The sequence below is a fragment of the Loxodonta africana genome, chromosome 5 (assembly GCF_030014295.1).
Source record: "Loxodonta africana isolate mLoxAfr1 chromosome 5, mLoxAfr1.hap2, whole genome shotgun sequence".
Lineage (NCBI taxonomy): Eukaryota > Metazoa > Chordata > Mammalia > Proboscidea > Elephantidae > Loxodonta > Loxodonta africana.
The window spans coordinates 16,068,810-16,092,891 of NC_087346.1; the positions used below are offsets into that span (position 1 = coordinate 16,068,810).

At 38.1% G+C, this 24,082-nt stretch overlaps 2 protein-coding genes across 2 annotated transcripts in view; both read right to left on the minus strand.

Moving 5' to 3' along the window:
* Positions 1-16,170, minus strand: part of SLC25A31 (solute carrier family 25 member 31) — a 32,523-nt gene extending 16,353 nt beyond the window's left edge. The window contains exons 1-2 of the mRNA XM_010590539.3: positions 15,927-16,170; positions 4,688-4,815 (exon numbers count right to left, since the gene is read on the minus strand). Coding sequence (XP_010588841.2) covers positions 4,688-4,815; positions 15,927-16,170 — 372 coding nt within the window. The remainder of the gene's footprint in view (positions 1-4,687; positions 4,816-15,926) is intronic.
* A 2,496-nt stretch (positions 16,171-18,666) lies between these two features.
* The window catches only part of INTU (inturned planar cell polarity protein), an 87,096-nt gene continuing 81,680 nt past the window's right edge, over positions 18,667-24,082 (minus strand). The window contains exon 16 of the mRNA XM_003410434.4: positions 18,667-22,543. Coding sequence (XP_003410482.2) covers positions 22,432-22,543 — 112 coding nt within the window. The 3' untranslated portion in view covers positions 18,667-22,431. The remainder of the gene's footprint in view (positions 22,544-24,082) is intronic.

Sequence of the window (24,082 nt, forward strand, 5' to 3'; positions counted from 1 at the left end):
ATCATTCAAACAAGGACACTTTTAATAGTCAAAGTAGGAACTGTGAAAAAATGATGCAGGCAGGCATAACATGTGTAAACAGAACAAGCAGCCTAGTGAGGGGAGGGAAAAGGGAAAGGAGAGGAGGAAAAAAGAAGGAAGAAAGGAAGGTGGGAGGTAGGGAGGGAAGGAGGAAAGATAAGCGTTTTTGTAATGGATGAAACCTGTCCCTCTACAATTAAGCTTAAAAAGGAGAGGTAACGCATCAGTATAAACGAGTCTCAGTTACTATAAGTTAGTAATTTCAAGTCTTGTTAAAGGAGGGGGCATGGATGGAGAGGAATCAGGAAGAGAGAGAAGAGTGAAAGAGAAGTCCGAAGATTGTGAAGAAAAATAATCCTGTTTATTTTCAACTGTTGACAAATAGATATTGAGTGAGGAAACCCAATGGTGTATGGAAGAACAAATGCCCTGGGAGCAAAGTTCTTTCTAAGAAAGTTTGCCTAGGCAGTGAAGACAGCTGGGAGAAGCTCCAGTCTTCTCTGTCAAGGATTGTGCTGGAAGCTCCTAAGGGGTGGCAGAGAAATTTTATGCCCAGGCCCGGCTGAGGCTCATCCAATCTAGTTAGCCAAGCTGAGAGAAGAGTAGTGTGTGGTGGAAGGACCTGAGTTTGGGAGTCACAAAGACATGAACAAATTACTTGGGCAAGTACCTTAAGCTTTGAGTTTTGCTTTCCTTTCTGTGCATTTAGGATAAAACTACCTCACTGTGAGAGGTGAAAATTTAGTGAAACAAATGGTGTACACCCCCCTTACCAAGGCTATGGAGCCCTGGTGGTGCAGTGGTTAAGGGTCATGGCTGCTAACCAAAAGGTTGGCAGGTCAAATCCACCAGACGCTCCTTAGAAACCCTATGGGGCAGTTCTACTCTGACCTATAGGGTTGCTATGATCAGAACTGACTCAATTGCAATGGGCTTGGTTTTGGTTTTTACCATGGCTATTTCTAAAAACTTATTTTGAAACAATTGTAGATTCACATGCAGTTGTAAGAAATAATAGAGTGATCCCATAAACCCTTCAATCGATTTCCCCCAATGGTAACATCTGGCAAAACTATAGCATAGGAAATTGCCATTGATAAAAACCTAACTTATTCAGATTTCAACAGTCTTATGTAATCCTTACGCTTATTTGTATGTGATTTAGCTCTACACAGTTTTATCACATGTGCAGATTCATGTGACTGATGCCACAGTCAACAGTTCCATCTTAGGGATGCCTCATCCTACCATTTAATAGCCACAGTCACTTCCCTCCTTCCTGTCAACCACTATCTGTCTTCCACTTCTTTAACTTTGTCCTCTCAAGACTGTTATACAAATGAAATCAGACAATATATAACTTTTGAGATGTCTTTTTTACTCAGAATCTGAAGTTGCTGCATGTATTAAAAGTTTGTTCCTTTTTATTGCTGAGTAATATTTCGTAGTATGATATACTACAACAGTGTGTTTAACCAAGCACCTGTTGAAAGACATCTTGGTTGTTTCCAATTTTTCCTATTGTGAAAAAAGCTGCTATAAACATTGCATACACTGGGTTTTCCTTTGTGAATATAAGTTTTCATTTCTCTGTGATAAATGCCCAAGAGTTCAATTTCCGGGTCTGATGGTAAATGCCATGTTTAGTTTGCAAGAAACTGCCATACTCTTCCCCAGAGTGGCAGTGTCATTTTCTATTTCCATCAGCAATTTAAGAGTGACTGTTTCTCTGCATCCTCAAATCATTTGATTTTATCTCTATTTTTCATTTTTGCCGTTCTGATAGATGTGTTGTGATATCTCACTGTGGTAGATTGATGATGCTTAAACTCACTGTGTTTCTTTGATGAGAAACCAAAAGTACTGATTTTTCTTTTTTAGTTATTTTTCTCCACAATTTTTTTTTGGGGGGTAGAGATGAGATAAAATTTTGATGTTCAAAGGTAAAAACAAATGGGTCATTAATATCTAAATTTAGCAAATAATACATATTTAAATATTATATCATTAATCATAACTGAATACCTTTACATTCCATACAAGATAGCATGCTTTTTATAAGCATACTAAAAACGTTTTCAACTCAGGCTCTACTAATTTGGATTTACTACAGATTTTTCACAAGTATCAAAGTCACTTTTTATAAAACTTCTAGAGCCATGCTATCTACAGTTAGAACAGATTTTAATAACAAATATTCTGGTTAATTCAAGAGTCGTTAACTGTTCCACTTGGGCTTAGTCCTGTAGAAATTACCTTTTTGGGGAGGTGGGGTGGAAAGTATGCAGTAAAGGTTTAATCTGACAGTCTTGGGTTGCCTAAACCCTGCGCATAGCAAAGGTCTTCAGGGCTGGCCAGCTGACTGGCTTCTGAGAGATAATCTCTGAGCCCTTGCAATATCTTGCCTGATAATTATGTCTTTGTGTAGCTGAGACTTTGGACCACACCAAATAGTTTATGCTAACAATTTGATTTATGGTGAATGCTTGTTTCTTTTTTTTTTAATTGTAGTAAGAACATATGTAACAAAACATTTGGCCATTTCAACAATTTTTACATGTGTGATTCAGTGATACTGATTATATTCATAACGCTGTGCCACCATTATCACCATCCTTTTCTAAATTATCCCACCACCATTAACGGAAAATCATGGCCTCGTAAGCAAAGACTGCCCCTTCCCCCATCCTGCCCACCCCTAAGAACCACTGATAAGCTTTGGTCTCTATGCATTTGCTTGGTGAATGCTGTTTTTATGTCTGGCCCTTTGGGCATGGTGTATCAGTTTGGCCTCTGGGGGTGGGGTAGGTAGAGGCTAGAGACTAAGTAGCTGTCAGTCACGCTTTGTGCTCATGTGTCTGATCCCCAGCAAAAACCCTGGACACCAAGGTTTGTGTGAGTTTCTCTGGCTGGCAACACTTTACACATGTTGTCACACATTGTTGCTGGGAGAATTAAGTGCTGTGCATGTGACTCCACTGGGAGAAAACAACTGGAAGCTTGGTCCTGGTTTTTCCTGGACTCTGCCCTATGTGCCTTTTCCCTTTTTGATTTTAATCTGTGTCCTTTTGCTGTAATAAACTGTAATGATGAGTATAAAAGTTTTTTTGAGTTTGGTGAGTCCTTCTAGTGAATCATCGAACCTAAGGGTGGTCTTGAGAGTCTCTGACACAGGGACAAAGAAAGATTCTGAGTCAAGGGAAGTCCCAATTATTAGATCTGTCAGTTAAAGAAGGCAGGAATATTTCACTGAGGGCCTACTACAAAGCACAGTGCTATGCTAAGCACTTTACACGTAATCTTATCTAAACCTCACAATAAACTCTGAGGTAGGTATTATTATGTCCAATTCTCAGATGAGGAAACTAGGGATCAGAAAAGTAAAGTGACTTTCAGTAACAGACAGCTAAATAAGCAAAGCGTCAGGATCCAAATCCAGATCTTCTGATTACAAGTCTAAAGAGTTTTCTTTATGCCCTCCTCCATATATAAGACAGTGTAAAACAGTCAATAAACATTTTTTAAATGAAAGATGTTATAAGAAAAAGGGAGTAAGGGGTATAACTGAAAGGTGACAGCAACAAAGAAATGTTTCACGAACAGTTGCTTTGGAAAAATCTGCTAAGATTGCTTGTTAGTGGGTGTGGAGGGAGGAAAAAAGGGTGAGAGGAAGAGTTTGTAGGGGTGAGGGGAGACCTTGAGAGTCATTTAGGTGGTATAGTGCGTACGAAGGCAGCAAAATAAGAAACCAGAACATGACATATACTGGGGTATTTTCGTAAGCGTGCTATGCTAATTCTTTACAGCAACAAGTAAGAAAATTAGCATATCGGTACTTATGAAAATACCTCATGGGGGAAGGGCGTGGTTGGCAAACTAAGGTAGAAGGCACGCTTTATTTGTGTGAAAATATGGTAGTTCATATAAGTAGGAAATTTTGAAATTGAGACTTTTGTAACTAAGGAAGTTATTACCTTGAAAACAACAAAAACAAAAAGCACCTCTGCAAATAAAAAAAGAAAAAGAATTCTCTACCTTAAATTTATAATTTTCTGGGTTTTGATTGATAGATCCTAAATCATAAACAAGAACACAATTTACCTCTTCAGAGAATAAATTACAACAGTGGCAGAAAATACCTACTTGTTGACTGTTTTTTTGCTTAAGCGGATAAAATGCTGAATTTCTCCAGTGCGGTAGAATAAGATGTAAATTAAATGTTTTTTTAGAGAAATAATGCCTTGAGACAAAAGATTCCTTACTTATTAAAGTTATGTTAAGAGGTTTAGAGAAACCTGAATGAGTTAACATAATTCTATATTTCCCATATAATTTCTGTAACAATACATATTATATTAATGGTAAATACATTGTTTGTTAATTTTTTTCCTACCACTCAAGCACCTCCTCCTCAAATAAAATATCAAAGGTAAAAAAAAAACAAAACACAAACCCACTGCCGTTGAGTCGATTCTGACATGTAGGGACCCTGTAGGACTCAGTAGAACTGCCCCATAGGGTTTCCAAAGAGTGCCTGGTGGACTCAAACCGTTAACCTTTTGGTTAGCAGCCGTAGCTCTTAACCACTATGCTACCACAGTTTCCATCAAAGGTAAGACAAGTCCAATTATTTTTTAGAAAATTTTAGACATTAAAATATAATTACCTGTTTTTCTTTATTAACTCCAGACATGAAAAGTTGCTTGTATTTGTCCTTAAAAGCAAAGTTCAGAGCTTGTGTTGGAAAATACCGGATAACATTTGCCAAATTGCCACGCCAATAACTCAAAAAACCTACAAAACAAAGCACAGTAAATATGAATTTATATTGCATGATCACTAAATAATTTCCATAGTTTGAACAAATTTTGCTACCAGCAGTCCCTCGGTTACGAACGTCCAACTTACATACAACCCATAATTATGAACCAACTCCATAAAGCCTATTATATTAAAAATTCAAGGTTAATATGTCATTTGTTAATTTTTTTCCCACCACTCAAGCATTTCCTCCTCATATAAAATATCAAAGGAAAAACAAACAAACCAACCAACCCAATGCTGTTGAGTTGATTCTGACTTACAGCAACCCTACTGGACAGAGCAGAACTGCCCCATAGAGTTTCCAAAGGGTGCCTGGTGGATTCAACCTGTTCATAATAACGAACAGGTGCTACCTGAGACGTGCATTAAAACATTATTACTATTGTATTATTATGTTAAAAATGTTTTAGTGTATCTGGAAGTGTTTAATATTTTTATACATAGTAAGGTACCCTATATACAATATACCAAGACAAACATTTGACTGATGTTAGATATAAACCGTACTTGTTTCAACTTATGCATAAATTTGATTTAAAGACAGGGTTAGCAATGAAACTCATTTGTAATCTGGGGACTGCCTGTATTTGAATTATATAAAACTTCTCTTGAGGAAAATAAACTTTTCTAAAATATGTGTGTCCCCACTGAAGAAAAAAGGCAGTATTAACTCCATGTACCCCATTCAAATTTTGTTCATTTCTAATAAAAGCCTTGGATACCTAAAAACCTATGGAAAGCATAAGTAGAAAAACAGAGCTTACTAGTATTAGTCAGAAAAGCCTCATTCCCAAACTGTGATGTACAATTACTATGTTAGAAACGGGTATTTTGGAAAGAACAAATATACCCACTTACTGGCTTGTATGTATACTAATGAGAATGATAAAGAGATAAAAGAATCTAAAGAGGTTGGAATTTAGTCACAAAAGGGATCCATTTTCAATTCAGTCATCTCTAGAGGCCGGATGGAGACTGGAAGGAACTTTTGAAGTCAAAGATCTTTCCATTTCAGTTTTCCATGGACTGACCAGCCCTATCAGGGTGTTCTAAAAAAAAAAAAATTTTTTTTTTTTTTTAGACCCCTATAATTCTCCTTGTAATTCAGAGATGTCCTAGAATATGGTAGGCTAGCTCCTTAGTAGCCATGGCTGTTCCCACTAGATTGCAAATTGTCAAATGATTTGACCCTGATAAACCAAGTAGGGTACTTCTAGTACCAGCCTGCAGAACACTCAAAATTAGTCTTATAAAGACAAGGATTCAAATGCAAATAATATTAGCTGACAGGGCCAGTGCTCAGAAACTGACAAAGTTAGATGAGATGAAAAGATATTTATTGGTTAAATAAGTAAGTACAACTTGTGGAAAAAGATACAGAGTCTTGGTGAATTGCAAGCTAAATGTAATGCAGTAGCATAAAGACAATTAAGCACATTTAATAACGAAGAAATAATCTTAGTACTCACAACTGATTTGGCCTTTACTAGGACATTTCTTAGGACATTTAATGGTAATAGCTACCACTATATGCCAGGCACCAGAAAGGATATATACATTTTTTTTTTATATATACATGCATACACACATGGAACCCTGGTGGCGCAATGGTTAAGAGCTCGGCTGCTAACCAAAAAGCTGGCAGCTCGAATTCACCAGCAGCTCCTTGGAAACTCTAAGGGGCAGCTCAACTCTGTCCTGTAGGGTCGCTATAAGTCAGAATTGACTCAAAAGCAACAGGTCATACATATATTTCATGTAATCATCATATTATGCTTAGGATGTAGGTTTTCCTATTATCCCCATTTTAAACATGAGCAAACCGAAACTTGAAAAGCTTAAAAACTTGTCAAAGGACATGGTTAATAAAGAGCCAAACCAGGATTTAGAACTAGATCTTCTGACTCTACTGTAGGCTTGGGTTTCTAGGAAAACAAAACACAGATACATCCTAAAATTACTGAAGTACAGAAAATAAAAGCTCTACAAAAGAAAATAGAAACCAAGTACTATAAAATTTTTTGAGGCAGTATTAATAAAGGCAACAATAATAATGTTAGTAACTGCTTTTAAATCATTTAATCCTTACAACCTCTCCATGACATAGGTGCTATTAGTCTCCCCATTTTTACAGATGAAGAAATGACTTTAGAAACAACTTCTGAGGCAAAAAGAAGTTAAGAAACTTTCCCAAAGTCACTCAGTCATAAAATGGTAGAGCTGTAATTCAAACCCAAGTGGTCTGGCTCAACAGTTGTTGTTAGTGGCTGTCAAGTTGGTCCCTGACTCATGGCAATCCCATGCGCAACAGAACAAAACTCTGTCCGGTCCTGTGCCATCCTCATGATTGGCTGTGCGTCAGACTGCTGTGATCCACAGGCTTTTTCTTGGCTGATTTTTGAAAGTAGATTGCCAGGCATTTCTTCCTAGTCTGTCTTAGTCTGGAAGCTCTGCTGAAACCTGTTCAGCATCATAGCAACATGCCACTCTCCACTGATAGAGGAACATTCGGTATGCATGAAGTGTGCTGGCAGGGAATCAAACCTGGGTCTCCTGTATGGAAGATGAGTATTATACCACTGAACCACCACTGCCCCCTTAACTTCTAAATCAAACCTGTTGCTGTTGAACTGAGTCTGACTCACGGTGACCCCATGTGTCACAGAGTAGAGCTGCTTCATAGGGTTTTCTAGGCTGTTATCTTTACAGAAGCAGATCACCAGGCTCTTCTTCTGCAGTACTACTGGGTGTGTTTGAACCACCAACCTTTAGGTTAGTAGTCAAGTGCAAACCATTTGCACCATCTAGGGATCCTCAATACTTTTCCATAAATACTTTAATCACCAAATATTTTCTGTACTAAAAAAGGCCAACTGTTTTTATTTAATGGAAGCAAAATAAAAATCTTAAAACATGAGAAACGTAAGTAAATTATAAAGAAATATCTCTTGCTAGTAAGGACCACAATGAAGTACTGAGGGATGCTGGTGAATCTAACTTTTGGATGTATTTTCAGTGATTTTTAAGTTCTTAGATAACACAAGCATTTAAGACACAGTTAACCTTTGGAAGAGAAAGAAAATGAAACGTGATATCGAAGAATAAGATTTGATTTTCAGGACCACAGTTTATAGTAACACAGTGGTAGTTTCTTGGCAGAGAACAAAGTTGATATTAAAAAAATCGGGAAGAACATTTTTGCAGGAGACTTGTCAATCTGAGTGGGATTTAAATTGAAATTTTCCATGGGAGGGAAGAAGCATCACTCATTTTTTGAAAAGACTAACAAGCTCAATTTGGAAATAGTATTATACATCAGAAAGGTACCAGAGTTCCATTTTACACACTACTCATAAATACTAATGGTCACTTTGGAAACGGCTGATTTAGCTTGCTAGGTGTGGGAGTATTATGGATTTCAGACTGTCACTTATTAGTTATAATTCTGTAATTATGATTGTATTGAATTAACATTTATTTCACAAAATAAGAGCAGTAAAGGTTTGTAACTTTGGCTAATGTACTGAATATATACATGGAAGGTGCTGATGACAAAGACACCTGGAAATTAACATAGACTACACAAGAGTGCCACATTTGTTCCTTTTAGCAAAATTGCATTTGCATGAACAAAACCTATTCATTGAAACAAACGCGAATGTCTCAATGAAAATCTAGAAACAAAGTAAACCCCTAGAGCATAACAGGAAAACTGACAAGCTTTCATTGGTCATGTCTGAAAAAAAAGAAAATCTCACGTATAGAAAATGTTTCTGCACATAATTTCACAGAATGCATGGACTCTGCCGCTGTGGATCCCGGGTGGAGGACCTCTGTTCTAACCTCCTTTTCCACAGATCACATTAAAAATTTTTATTTGTATTTCTGTCTCTCACTGCAGTACCATGCTGCTAGAAAATTCGCTTTCCCTGCTAACAGTGAAAAGGGGAGGAACCCCAAGGTGGAATTCAGAATACATTTTTTCATATAAACACTGATCACTACGTAGGTTCCCTTAGGCAAATTACAAAAATCTGTTCCATGGGTAATGCAAGTTTATCTGAAATAAATCCATTTACAAATGAACACCTGGAAGAAAAAATGTTTGTAAATTTTGGAATACATGTTGTTGTTCTTGTTGTTAGTTGCTGTCTAGTCAGTTCTGACTCATGGCAACCCCACCTTTTCAAGGCCATGACCTTTCAGAAGCAGACTGCCAGGACTATCTTCCGAAGGGCCTCTGGGAGGGTTGGAACCACCAACCTTTTAGTAGCAGTCAGCCACTGAACCGCTTGTGCCACCCACAGACTCCAGTAATGAATAGATAATAATTAAACAGTTAAAATTTACTGAGCACTAACCACGTAGCAGACACCACCCTGAAAATTTTACATGCATTATCTTGTTTAATCCTCACAGCTACCATACCAGGTAGGTACTACTATTATACCCAATATATAATTGAGGAAATTCAGGCTGAGAGAGGTTAAATAAAAATTGTCCAAGGTCACAGGTAAAGAAAGGCTGGGATTTGATTCCAGGTTTGACACCAGACTTACAGCTATAAAATTTCTACTGCCGCTGCATAAAAATCCATTCTGGATAAAAACAGCAGTATTTCTGGTTAGACTAAAACAAGAGAAAAAACAGACGTGATATCGTTATGGAAATATTTGACCTTCTAGTCATGTAGAATAAATGTATAATTTCCTAATATGTACAACAAAACTAAGGAGTCCTGGTGGTGCAGTGTTTAAAGCACATGGTTGCTAACTGAAAGGTCAGTGGTTCAAACCCACCAGCCACTCCATGGCAGAAAGATCTGTCAGTCTGCTTCTATAAAGATTACAGCCTTGGAAACCCTCTGGGGCAGTTCTACTCTGTCCTATAGGGTTGCTAAGAGTTGGAATTGACTCGATGGCATACAACCACCACCATCACAAAACTGGCAGAGAAAAACATGGTGATTATGAAGTCTTTCCCTACTAAAACTAGAATATCTGTTAAGTTTTTTACTTAATTGCTAAGAAGAAATAATCTCTCCGAAATTTGAGAAAGGTGAGAAAAACCTATTCTGAACTTACTTCTAAAAAAAAAGACAACATGGAACTGATGGGAAAATGGGAAAAAGTTACTGGGCCATTTACTGATCAAGAATGAGAATGCTAGGCATGTTTCTAGACTGGTGGACTCCAACACGGTTTGACAGTATGCCTATCGGTAAAAAAATGTGAGCATAATAACATAGTTTATAAAGAAAATATTCTACATTCTACTCTGGTGAGTAGTGTCTGGGGTATTAAAAGCCTATAAGTGGCCAAGTAAGATACTCCACTGGTTTCACCCCTTCAGGAGCAAGGAAGAATGAAGAAAACTAATGAGGGAAAGATCGGTCCAAATGACTAATGGACCACAACTACCACAGGCTCCACCAGGCTGAGTCCAGTACAACTAGATGGTGTCCAGCTATCACCACTGACTGCTCTGACAGGGATCACAATAGAGGGTCCCAGACAGAGCTGGAGAAAAATGTAAAGCAAAATTCTAACTCACAAAAAAACACCAGACTTACTGGCCTGACGGAGACTGGAGGAACCCCAAGAGAATGGCCCCTGCGCACCCTTTTAGCTCAGTAATGAAGTCACTTCTGAGGTTCCCCCTTCAGCCAAAGATTAGACAGGCCCATAAAACAAGGCAAGACTAAAGGGGCACAGTAGCCAAGGGGCAAGGACTAGAAGGCAGGAGGGGACAGGAAAGCTGGGAACCCAAGGTCGAGAAGGGAGAGTGTTGACATGTTGTGGGGTTGTTAACCAATGTTATAAAACAATATGTGTACTGTTAAATGAGAAGCTAGTTTGTTCTGTAAACCTTCATCTAAAGTACAACTAAAAAAAAAAAGAAGAAAGAAAAAAGTGAGTATAATTCTCAACTATGTATATATTTTTTAATTCAATAAATTATATACCCTTGCAACTATACTACCCTATTATTAACATTTGTAAACCATATCCAAAATAAAGATTCTTCATTTAAAAACCTTTTATAGAGTACCTACTGCATATCAGACACTGTTCTACCTGCTGGAGACAGCACTAACAACAAAGCTTACGGAGCTTACATTTTTTAGGGGAAGGGTCCAGAAAGACAGGAAATGAACAAATAAATTTGTCAGGTGGTCATAAGGATTATAATGAAAAAGAGTAAAAACAGAGAATGACGAAGGTATATTTTACATAGGAGGGTTGGGGAAACCCTCTATGATTAAGTGGTAGTAGAGGTTTTTTTTTTTTTTAGAGCATAATCAAGCATTTATTTGAACACCTGAAAGAGTATTTTCAAATATCTAGCTAACCATGATGTTTTCATACCATCATCTGCTATTACTTCAAGGCACTCTTAGGGCTACATTCTTCGTATATGAATCTGTATTTCAAATAGTCTTGATAATTTCAAAACAGTCTTATCTCAGACCTGATTAGACTGTCATTGTATCTACATTGCAATGCAATGTGACTGATGAAATAACTCTAGGAGTAAGTGTCATCAGCTATGTCATTTTCTTGTGGTTCACTTGCTACCAGTATTCTGGATTTGTTTTCCAAGGCAGGATCTTTTAAGAAGTTTTGAGGATTTAATTAAAGCTTGATAATAAAATTCTATAAATCCACTTAACTGGGCAAACTGTAATACGTTGATTACATAATAATCAAGGAAGCTGTCTGTTATACCCTCTACACCATGTAACTCCCACTCTTTTCTCAGAATGCCTCAGTATACTGTGATATATAATTGACAGCTGGCCCAAGCATAGGTGTCAGTGCCAATTCATACATTAAATATGAGTAAAGTTTGTTTTCCCATTTTAGTTAGATAAAGAATATCTAATATTTTCTTCTCATACCCACAAAGTATCATCTTCAAGGTGAACTCTAAAGTATAAAAACCTCACTGCTCTAGCCTTTAGATAAACAGTCTTGGGAAAGTCCAGGTTAAAAGACAGCTGATGAACTCCCTGAGAAAAGGGTTATGGTGGGCTCTTAAAAATGAGACTGCAAATGACCTCAGTGAGGAAGAAAAGGATCCACTTAAGACAAAGGGATCTCATAGATTAGATCTTTAAAAGGTTATATTTATAATATATTAATTAAAACAATCATTTTAATTAAAAATATATTTACATGTGCTTATTTTGCTTTTTTTTTTTTTATTTTGCTTAGTGAAAAAGTATAGGATACCAAAATATTAAGGTGATTTCAGCAGTGATTTGTTTTTCCCTTTTTTGCTTCTCTATATAGTCTATCTATATTACACATGCATTATTTGTGTAATAAAGGTTTCTGTACAAAGTTGGAAGGTTATAAAAACAACCAAAGACTAGAGTAAATCTTTAAGAATTGCATTAGGCTAAATCCAGAATAAGCAAAGAAAAGCTTATAAAAAATATTAAGGACCCACAAAGAGATATTTAAAGCTATGTTCAGAGCAAGAATGAAGATATCTATCCTTGAGGTGGAGAGAAAGCAAAGATAAAGAAGATAGTGAGAGAGCATCCGGTTGAACCTTCTGAGTTCATGTCTCTTAGGCTCATTCCATGTTAGCTAAAGGATGGAAAGTTGTCATTAAAATTACAGAAATCATGAAAAATAAGAGAAACTGCAGGACACTTGAGATGGACATATGTCTTGACTTTCAAAAAAGGAAAAAGAGCTAACTTCCAGAAATACAATTTTAGAGTTTGATTGCTCAGTAAAGTTCCAGAGTGATTTAGCACGGTGATTCCCAATCCTATCAGACTCAAGTCCTCTATATAAAATACACATTTTATAATGCTTCCATTACTATTCAGAAATAAAATTCAGACAGGGACCTTTTACCAATTAAGAAAAACCAATACAGTGCCTTCAGCATTATATGAAAGGAGAAAGTAATCTAAGATAAAGTATGTAAAGTAAAATATATAATAATATGCCTATCTTAGTAAGTAAATATGGTGCATAAACCCACTACAAAAAACCCACTGCCTATGGTGCATAGCCACACCATAAAACTAAACCCACTGCTGTCGGGTTGATTCGGACTCATAGTGACCCTGTAGGACTGAGTAGAACTGCTCCCACAGAATTTCCAAGGCTGTAATCTTTACGGAAACAGACTGCCACATCTTTCTCCCACAGAGTAATTGGTGGTGGATTCAAATTGCCAACCGTTCAGTTTGCAGTTGAGTACTTAACCACTGTGCCACTGAGGCTCCTTAATAAAATATATATCAAAGTAAATGTGGGGCATGACCATACCATAAAAGATAATAGTTAGATGCTTGCCTCTATTTATAACGAATCACATCGACAATTTAAAAAAGGGTTTAATAAATGTATTTATACATATGTACGTACAATCACTACGCATGCAATAGCTACAGACGGAGATATACATGGAGGACCACAAACATCAGAAGCAGAGCTGCTGACATAAGTTTTCAAAATAAGGTGCAACTCTTATTACTATTCTGAACAAAACAAAGTACAATCTTCTCTCTACTTACATGCTAGCTGCATTACTGGAATCAGTGTATATTAGAACTATGCTCCCAATTAGTTTGGGTTTGTAAGTAAATCAGCCTTAGGGTCTACGCTCAGATAATGATAAACAGGTTTTACTGTTACATGAATGGGCATGCGGGATGTTCAGCATTCCTGATCCTGGCCATTCCTATCACTGCAATTTACGATTGTACCCCTCTGTCTTTGCGGTGGAGTCTCTAAGTGGTATAAACGACTAACACACTCAGCTGCTAACCAAAAGTTTGGAGGTTTGAGTTCACCCAGAGGTGCCTTGGAAGAAAGGCCTGGCAATCTGCTTCTGAAAAACCAACCATTGAAAACCCTACGGAGCACAGTTCTACTCTGACCCACATGTGGTCACCACAGGTCAAACCATGAGTCAAAACTGACTCGAGAGCAACTAATTTACCTTTGTGGTAAAAATTCCTCCAAGTTTCAAAAAATGCCCCTAGATGGCAATATTAACCCCGTTGAGAATTAAAACCCTGGTGGCTTAGTGGTTAAGTGCTACGGCTGCTAACCAAGAGATCAGCAGTTCAAATCCATATGGGGCAATTGGAAACTCTACCCTTGGAAACTCTATGGGGCAGTTCTATTCTGTCCTATAGGGTGCTCCTTGGAAACTCTATGGGGCAGTTCTACTCTGTCCTATAGGGTCGCTATAAGTAGGAACTGACTTGACGGCAGTGAGTTTGGTTTTCGTTTTAGCATAGGATGGAAACCCTGGTGGCATAGTGGTTAAGAGCTATGGCTGCTAACCAAAAGGTCAGCAGTTAGAATTCACCAGGCACTCTTTGGAAACCCTGTGGGGCAGTTCTACTCTGTCCTACAGGGTCACTGTGAGTTGGAATCGACTCAATGTCAATGGGTAATGGGTAGTTCTCTGACAAGGAGGCCTGGTGGTGCAGTGCTTAAGGCTTGGCTGCTAACTGAAGGTCAATGGTTTGAACGCACCTGTCACTCTGCAGGAGAAGGATGTGGCAGTCTGCTTCCATAAAGATTACAGCCTTGGAAACCCTATGGGGCAGTTTTCCTCTGTCCTACAGGGTCACTATGAGTCAGAATCGACTCTCTGATGAGGTCTTAGAATATATGCCAAAGAGACAGGTTCCTGCTTTTCCTGTAAAAACGTTGGGGGGAAATGGGAAGCCTACTTTGATAAAATGAATGGGGATGGGGAGACTATGAATACCTGAGCTCAGCTCCCAGATTGGAATTCTAAATTCAGAGTTTAGATGATGCTTTAAGATTCTACCTCTGATCCCATATACTATACCCAACAGGTCAGAAAGTATTGAAATCGCATCTTTAGGGAGAGAATGCTTGCTTTCTTATGAGTAACCTGCATAGGAGTGGAAAAAGGATGGCAAAGGAATTAAAGCCAGTTTGTTTCTTATTCATTTAGAGTTTTCCACTGAATCCAACTTCATGGGTAGATTACAGAAGGTTTCTGATAAATTTACCCTCCCAGTTTAGAAGTCCAGGTGGAGCAGTGGTTAAGACCTCAGTTGCTAACCAAAAGGTCTGTGGTTCAAATCCATCAGCAGCTCCTTGGAAATCCTATGGGGGCAGTTCTACTCTGTCCTATAGGGTCACTAAGAATTGGAACCGACCCGAGAGCACCTAGGAACAGCTTAGGAGGTATTCTGCAATAGGAAGGAATTTCCTGGTTCACAAAGCATGTTCATTATTTAGTCCTTAAAATTATTCAATATTAACAGAAAAAATTCCACGATGAACAAAACAGCAGAATGTTAAATACAGACAGGATCAGTAGTAAGGGAGTTTTCTTTTTGCCTCAGATTCCAAAATGGTTTGGGACTGGCCTCTTGGCGGCAGTGCAGTGGTGCACATGAAGCAGATGAAGCTGCTGTTGATCTGTCTTTAAGATTTTGGTATTTTTGCAGTCATGGATTTGTTTGCATTAATTTTGATTTTTTTAAAATACTGCTTGTCTTGATTACTAAGTGTTTTGGTGTCCCCTTAAAATTTTGTGCAGAAGTGAGTGATTTGCCTTAACCTAGTCTAAGCCCTGGTTTTCAGTAGTTCTCAGGAATAAGTAGAACCCCTTCTCACTGAATTGGTACCAGAATCCTGGGAGGTGCCAATGCGTCCATATTTGTAGTTCTCTTAAAAATTCTATTTCAACAAACACTTAAGTATCTTAAAGCACCCGTTAACGTACAGCAGCGTGCCTAGTGACATCTCCCTCAATCCTGAGAGGCCAACGCCTTTCCTTCTGAGCCTGGCACAGGTGCAACAAGGTGTAATCCTGCTGCAGTGGAGAAACTCAGAGCCAAGGTGGTTACCCCTGCACCAGGAACGGTTACACGTAGGCCTTCTTAGCTCCGGGAAAGCAGAGCGTCTTGGATTGGTTAAAAAACTGAATTTTCAAAGGTGAAGAAGGAAATGGATCACTGAGAGACATGGCGTCTGCAACTGCCCCTGTCCCAGCCTACCCCTTCCCTGGAAAGCTGACAGGGAACGCGCTGAGGTCGGTGCTCGGCGGCCTGCACGCACCTTGTTCACGGGGAATCCGCAGCAGACAATCTATCATGCCTTTGTACTGCGCCTCGGGACTGATCTGCTTGGACGACGCCTGCACCTGCAGCAGCAGCTTCACCCGCTCGATGGGCGCCACCGCCGTCTTGGACACTGCCGCTGCGACACCGCCTGCAAGCAGGTCCTTCCCAAAGGACACGGCGTCAAACAGCCGCTTGTCCCCCTTCTTCTCCTGCTTCTTCTTCCCAGACTCACGCTGCATGGTGAGGAGATGGACTTAAAAATGGGCGGCAGCAGGTCTCAACGTGGGCGCGAGAGGCGAGAAGGGAGAGCAGACAACCGCTCCACCCTCGTACTGGCGGGAAAGCCGCGCTCAGGATGCCGGGAGACCAGCGCGCAAGGGCAGGAGAGTGGGGGGGCGGGCGAACTGCGCAGGCGCCTCCAACGGCCTCCCGCCCTGGCGTCAGACACGTGACTCCTGGCACGTGGCCTCACGCGACCGGGTGTCCGGCAAGTGACTCCTGGCACGTGGTAACCCTTCTCACGTCTCTAAGTCACTGCGAACTTCAGAGCAGGCAGCGGAGTCAGGACGCTGTGGGTTCTGACCCAGCACAGCCGGTCATGCATGAGAAAATTTAGCATAAACTGGGACACAATAATGGCATTAAACCAATTGTGTGGGGTTAACCGAGTTTAGTTTTACTCTCCAGCACACCCCCTCTACGTTCCTTTAGAAATCAATTTAATCTGCGACTCTTACTTTACCAGGGATTGTTGGTCTAGTTATATTTTCATCGTCTAGTTTTGCCGATTGTACCCCTGTAGCATAATTTAACATGTTCCGTTTTCTCTTGTACCTTATTTAGATTGGTAATTCTATCTAGAACAGTGGTTGTCAGTTCAGACTGCACATTTAAAGAGAGAGAGGGCGGAATGGTTTTTTTGGGGGGGGGGGTGTAGGGTCTGACCCAGTTAAATCAGGATCCTTGGAAATGGGGCCTGGTTGTCCTTTTTAAGTTCCCCAGGTAATTCTAATGTGTGGGGTTGAAAACCAGTTAAGGACCCCTTTTCACTCTTAAAAATTATTGAAGACCACAATGGAGCTTCTGTTTTTGTGTAATTTATATATAACAATGTTATTTATCAGAAACTTGCGACTCTTCTATGTGGGTAACAATCAGCAAAACTAAGCAGTAAGAAAGTAGCTAGACAAATGACCACTGCTAAATTAACCATATCAGAAATTAAAACAAAAATTTAAACTATTTTTAATTCTAAAAAATAATTATAAACCCATTACATGCTAACATAAACAATATTTTTAATAAAAATAACTTTCTCAAAACAAAAAAAAAGTGAGAAGAGTAGCAGTGTTTTATATTTTTGAAAATCTCTCAAGTTTCCAGAAGGTTCTCAACAGCTAGATTCACATAACTGCTTTTGCCCTCAATCTGTTGGAATATCACTTGTCAGGCAGCTTCTGGTGCAGCCTCCATACACTCATGCAAGAATCAGAGTAAAAATGGCACATGTCGTCTTACCACTAAGAAAAATTTTTGAGTATTGGATGGCTAGTCTCTGAAAGGAATTCTCTGAATGGGCCTCAGGGATACCTAGGGGCACCCACAGACCACACGTTGATAAAACAGCTGCAGGCGTATCAGATTCATGTTTGATTGTTGACAAGAATACTCAGTAGGTGTACATCTATCCTACACAGAATGTCAGTCTATATTTTTTTCCACCTTACTTTTTTTTGACAATATATCTTGTAAATCCCTGGATAAAAAACAAACAAACCAGTTGCCATCATCGATTCTGACTCACGGTGACCCCATGTGTGCAGAGTAGAACTGCTCCATAGGGTTTTTAAGGTTATGACCTTTTGGAAGCAGATTGCCAGGTTTTTCTTCCAAGGTGCCACTGGGTGGGTTCAAACCACCAAGATTTCAGTTAGTAGCCAGGCACTTAGCTGTTTTTGCCACTCAGGATTCCTGAACCCTCTAAAGTAGCATACAATATATTCCTGGTTCCTTCTTTGTTTGATAGTTTTTAATAAATGGAGACCCCATCGTGTCATCTTACTTTGTACCATCTACAGAGCATCAGCCTTTATGAGTTACTGGCTTTTTTATTTAAGGTTCACATTTTCTTCTTATTAAAAAACACTTAGGCCAGACCAGGAATCGTAATACTTGATCGTTGTTGTTAGACGCCGTCAACTCGGTTCCAACTCACAGCCACTCTGTGTACAACAGAAAGAAACACTGCCCAGTCCTGTACCATCCTCACAATTGTTATGCTTGAGCCCATTGTTGCAGCCACTGTGTCAATCTGTCTCTCCAAGGGTCTTCCTTTTTTTCTCTTTTTGGTCTGGTCTAAATGTTTTTTCAGTAGTGACAAATAATATTAGAAGTGTTACAATACACTTTGAGTAAGGAGAAAATGTGAACCTTAAATATTTTGATTACTTCACATATAAACAGTTGCCACCCTCTACTGGTTCTATGTTTGATGCTACTTTCCTCTCCATAGCATCTTATTTTATTCTTAACTGGTTTTTCAGCCTGCCTGTCTGCATTTTATATGCTGCTGCCAGAGTAATTAATCATTATTCCTAGGCTTAAGAAATTTGAAGTCTCCTCATTGCATTGACTTCAAAATCCTTAGCAAAATCCATTGAAAGTTCAAGAAATGATCAGCTTTTCAATCTTCAAAAATCTGAAAAATGAAAGGCTTCAGACTCCTTTAAGGGGTTTTGAAGCATTAACAAGCACACAGGCAGAAATTTAAGGAGGGAATTACATGAATCACACTCCAGGCAAGACTGTCTTTTTAAGATGCCAAGAAAGGTCAAAAGGAACCATGTCTTGTCTTGGGGGACCATAAGTATCTCTGAGGACAGAAAAACATGTCCTGCTGTCCCCCAGGACAATTTTATCTTCCTTCTCCTCAAGTGTAATTCACTCAAATAATTGACAGTGTTCATAGCATATCCTTTTCTGACATCCTCAAGCTCATTTCTGTCATGTATTCATTTACGGAAGCCAGACCAAAGCAAAAGTAACTACTTTGAAATGTAGTTTTTAAACTTTTTTGAGAGCTCTGAATCATCCCCTTTCAATAGATGGAAGTCAAAAACATTTATTTTAATTTGCATTATATTTATTTACTAATTTAGGGAAGAAAAAGAGGTTCTAGTGATTTATGTGTTGATAACACAAGTACAGAGTCTCAGGGTCTTTGCACTGTTCACTCTTTTTCTTAGAAGCCAGCTTGGTTAGCTCTCTCACTTACCCCAGGTCTAGGATCACCTCAGCGAGCCCTTCCCTGGCCACCCTGCCTGAAATATCATCCTACCCCCCATACTTCACATCCTCTTTTCTTGCTTCAGTTTTTTTCCTCAGCATTTATCAGTATACTTACTTGTTCACAGTCTGTCTGGGAACTGGAATATAAGTTCGCTGAGGGCAGGGCTTTTTTAGCTGTTTTGTTCACTGCTGTATGCCCAGTACCCAGAACAGCACTTGGCACAGAGTAGAAATTCAATAAATATTTATTGGATGAATGCATGAAAAGGAAACACAACTACAAACTTCCAAACCATCTTTATTAAAAATTATCAACATAGTATAAAAATAGCTTCAATTATATGGAATATAGAAATACAACTCTGCAAAATTAAATTATTTCACCCAATTTAGTGTATGGATTAAAGTTTTAATAACATTTAATAATTTATTTAAAATACCCAAAGTATAAATCCTGTTTTAAAAAGCGTTTACCTAGTTTAATGCTAAATCATTTTTCTGACTTCCTTCCAACATTTTATACAGTAGCAGGTATATTCCACTAATCTTTTGGTTTTCATCCAATGGATATTTATTAAAAATAATAATAATAAATGGTAGTAGTAGCTAACATTTTAATAGCACTTAATATGTGCCAGGCACTATTTAGAGGGAACCAACACATATAACAAGTAACTATTCACAATATTATTTTGAAGAATGTTCAAAGAAGTCAAACCTAGTAAATTCGTTTCATATCTTTTCCCCCAAATACAGGCATTGCATATTTACTACCTCACCAGTATATATTATCAACAGTCCAGTCCCTTGACACATAAATAAGAAACATTCTCTTGCTAGGTACACCTCTGTAACCTCACAAAAACAAGCTAAAGACAGGAGAGAGAGACCCTAAAATGTAATCTTTTGGGTGTGTTTTGGGGGCTAAAATATATCATGGCAATAAGGCAGTACTTAGTATTTTTAAAAATGTTAGTTATATTGTCTTTCATATTACAGCCTTTGGTGAAAGGGATCATTTACTGGACGCTAAGAAAATCCAACTTAATGTTTCTTTATCTGCTACAGCATGCTTCTGGAGTATCTGCACTGTCACTTAGTCCCTTTTTATTTAATAAAGTGACAGAAAGACACTTATTGTTCAAAAATTAGATCTACTTTCACATGTGAATCTGAACATATTTGGAAAAGTGGGAATCTAAGTTAAACTTAGAGTGCTTTACTTCAGTATCCATTTAGAGATGAAAATCAAGATAATGTTTGGTTTTACTTCTTAAAAAGGAGATGTCTCTGCAATATGAACATTATAGTATACAACTACAATCTATTTCCCTTTTATAGATCAGTAGTCTGTTTTGTCTTTTATTGATTTTTTTCCTATTTACTTATCTGAATTGTGGTCTTATTATTCTTTGACACCAGGAAGACAGTTTGACAGACCAAAATTTCATTAAATGAAACAAAGTCCCTTGTGATAAAATCTCAAGTCTTAGTTCAGTCTGTCTGAAAATCTGAGGGGAATCAAGAGCTGCATTTATTAATAATTTCCAGTACTAAAAAAAACTCAAAGTATTTTGGGGACATATCCAGAAATTTAAGATGCTTAATTAAATACTTATAAACAAAGTGTCTTAACGTGGATATATATATACATACACACACACCTCCATACACACACAAGCAGTCCTAAGACAGCAGTAGTTAAGAGTCTACCATTTGACTCGATATTGTGATCTTAAGGGGGGAATATTTCAAGCCATTTTTTATTATATTTCAAGAACCCAGGTTTCTTGCCCTGATTCCAGTGCCAAAATTAAGGCCCACGGGTCACTAATGGGCCAAGTATGCAGAGGTTTACATTTAAACACCTGGGTAAAACTTGTAAGATGCTGACAGAGAGATAATCGTGTTTCTTCTAAGACCAAATGACTCAAATTGTGCACCCACTGTATTTTGCATTTAGTTCTGACCAAACTTGAGCGTCTTCATTTGAGGCAGTGGAAATGTAGAGATTGACTGGAGATGTACTAGTATAACTTGAATTCTAAAACTTAAGTGCTAAAGAAGAAACAACCTAGTGTTGTAAATTTTCTGGGGCACCTGAGCCTCCAGGAGAATCCATTCGCTAAATGTCAATTAAAAATGCAGTATTTGTTATGAACTTCTTTTCTCCCAATCCACCAAATTCTCACAGCCTAAGAAAATTCTCATCTCATTAGTTTTCTTTCCCTACTAAAGTTCAAGTAAACTATTACTCATTAAAGTGTTCCTCCTTTGGGAAAGCCCAATACATAATAATCCACACTTGTAAGACAAAAATTAGGACTTTACAAAAAAAAAAAAGTTGCCAAACTCCTCAGTGTTTTTAACATGATTTGGTTTTAAGAAAAGATTTCCATCTAATTTTCCTGAAATTCATCAACTGTATAAAATGTATATGGTGCACATGAATGTATTTCAACAAAAAGAATGACACTGAAATTCATGGACAAATAGTTTAACAAATATATCCTAGTTAAAATTGAGCTTACCTAAAAGAATAAACAAAGTCAAATAAATAAAAAAAAGTTTAACTTTTATCCCCTCCACCCCCCATGAGGTATCTAAAATACTAAGAAAAAGTATTTGATCTGGTAAGGAATTAGTACTTGGACATTATAAATTCAGATACTGACCAAGAGGGAAAAGAGGCTTTAAAAACCTCAGTGCAATCATCTAATTTTATTAAATCTCTGAGCTCAGGGAGGTAAAAAGACTTGCTTATGGTCACAGCACTAATTAGTTACAGAACCTGGTCACCTCCTCCCAGTTCCATGATTCTTTTACCAGATATCAATATTAGTCTTGAGAAAAAATGCACAGTGAATTGAGTATTTTTCCAAGATAAATACTTACTATATCAATTTTATATAAAACATTTCACATTATTTCAAACTAGTCAATAAATTAATGTTTTGTACCAGAATGGCAATACTAAGTAAATAATCCCTTCTTCATATATTTTTGGTCAAGTATCTTTTCAAAAGTCTCACAGTACTACGTAAGATTTAGGCCATAAATTCAAACAGCATTTCATCATAATGTTTTGTCAATATCATGGCCAATATTGTACAGTGAAAAGGAGCTAAAACATCCATTTTGTGTATCAATTTCAGTAATTATGACTGTTTGATGCTCCATTTTCAGTGTTGCTCTGAACTGAGAAAGCACAGTTATAAGGTTAATCCAAAGAATAACTTAAAAGCCAATTCGACAGCAATTTCTGTGACTGAGTCATGAAAACAGACATAAAGTTCTTGAGGTTTGGGATGAAGAAAGAGTCTCCTGTAGAGGAAAAGAACATACTTATCTTAGACATCAAACAACAACAACAAAACCTTCAATGTATTTTATTTTGCTTCTGAAAGAATCAGTAGTAAATTTAAAAAACACTAATCTAAATCTATAGTAGGGGGAATACAGCTAGATTTAATTCCAAATGAATTAATATATGCTGTAAACCTGTTGCTGTCGAGTCAATCCTGACTCATAGCAACCCTCTAGGACAGAGTAGAACTGCCCCATAGAGTTTCCAAGGAGCAACTGGTAGATTCGAACTGTCGAACTTCTGGTCAGCAGCTGTGCTGCCAGGGTTCCAGTATATGCCTTAGGTGAATTATTTTTATTGTTCCACCCATCCACCACCATATTTTGCCAAGCACAGCCCCATTCACTGAACTGTTACATATTTATCAAGTGACCATTATGTGCCAGGTGCTGTTGCCGGTGCCAATGTGGACAAGACAGATATAATTCGTGACCTCACCAAGCTGATGTTCTAGTGAGGGGGGGAAGACAATAAACAAGAAAATAAACACAAAGTGGTGATACAATGACAAATAAATAGGTAGCCACTTTAAATGGGAGAAAGAAATTGTTATGAATTGAATTATGTCCCCAAGAAATGTGTATCAACTTGGCTAGGCCATGATTCCCAGTATTGTGTGGTTGTCCACCATTTTGTCATCTGATGTGATTTTCCTATGTGTTGTAAATCCTGCCTCTAAGATGTTAATGAGGCAGGACTCAAACTACAAGATTAGGTTGTACCTTGAGTCAGTCTCTTGAGACATAAAAAAGTGAGCAGAAAGACAGGGAGACCTCATTACTACCAAGCATGAAGAGCTGGGAGTACGTGTTCTTTCGACCCAGGGTCCCTGCACTGAGAAGCTCCTGGACCAGGGGAAGATTGATGAGAAGGACCTTCCCCCAGAGCCGACAGAGAAAGCCTTCCCCTGGAGCTGATACCCTGAATTTGGACTTGTAGCCTCCTAGACTGTGAGAGAATAAATTTCTCTTGGTTAAAGCCATCCACCTGTGGCATTTCTGTTATAGCAGCACTAGATGACTAAGACAGAACTTATGGATCCTCTTGTTTGAATGCCAAGGAGCCAGACATGCACAGGTTAAGTGGTAGAACATCCCATACAGAAGGAAGAGCAGAAATGATTCTGTTGGTGCTGGTGTAGCTGGCAGACAGTGAATGGAGGAGAAGAGTAATAGGAGATGGAACAGAGACGTGAGCAGGGCCTTATCAGGCAGGGCCTTATTGTTCAGGGGAATAAGGAAAGGAAGGAAGGGAGGAAAGGGAGAAGAAAAGAAGGAAGGGAGAAAAGAAAGGAAGAGAAAAGGAAAGAAAGTAAGGAAGGAAACAGGAGTAATATTATAAGAATCTTTTAGTGTATACCAATATAATTGTTCATGTAACTGAATAACTTTTTTTTTTTTAAGTAGAAAAATACTTAAGAGGAATTTAAAGGAGGTGTTTAGTAAACAAAACAAAATTCTTAAATTTGTTAAAATATTATACTTAGGTTAATAATT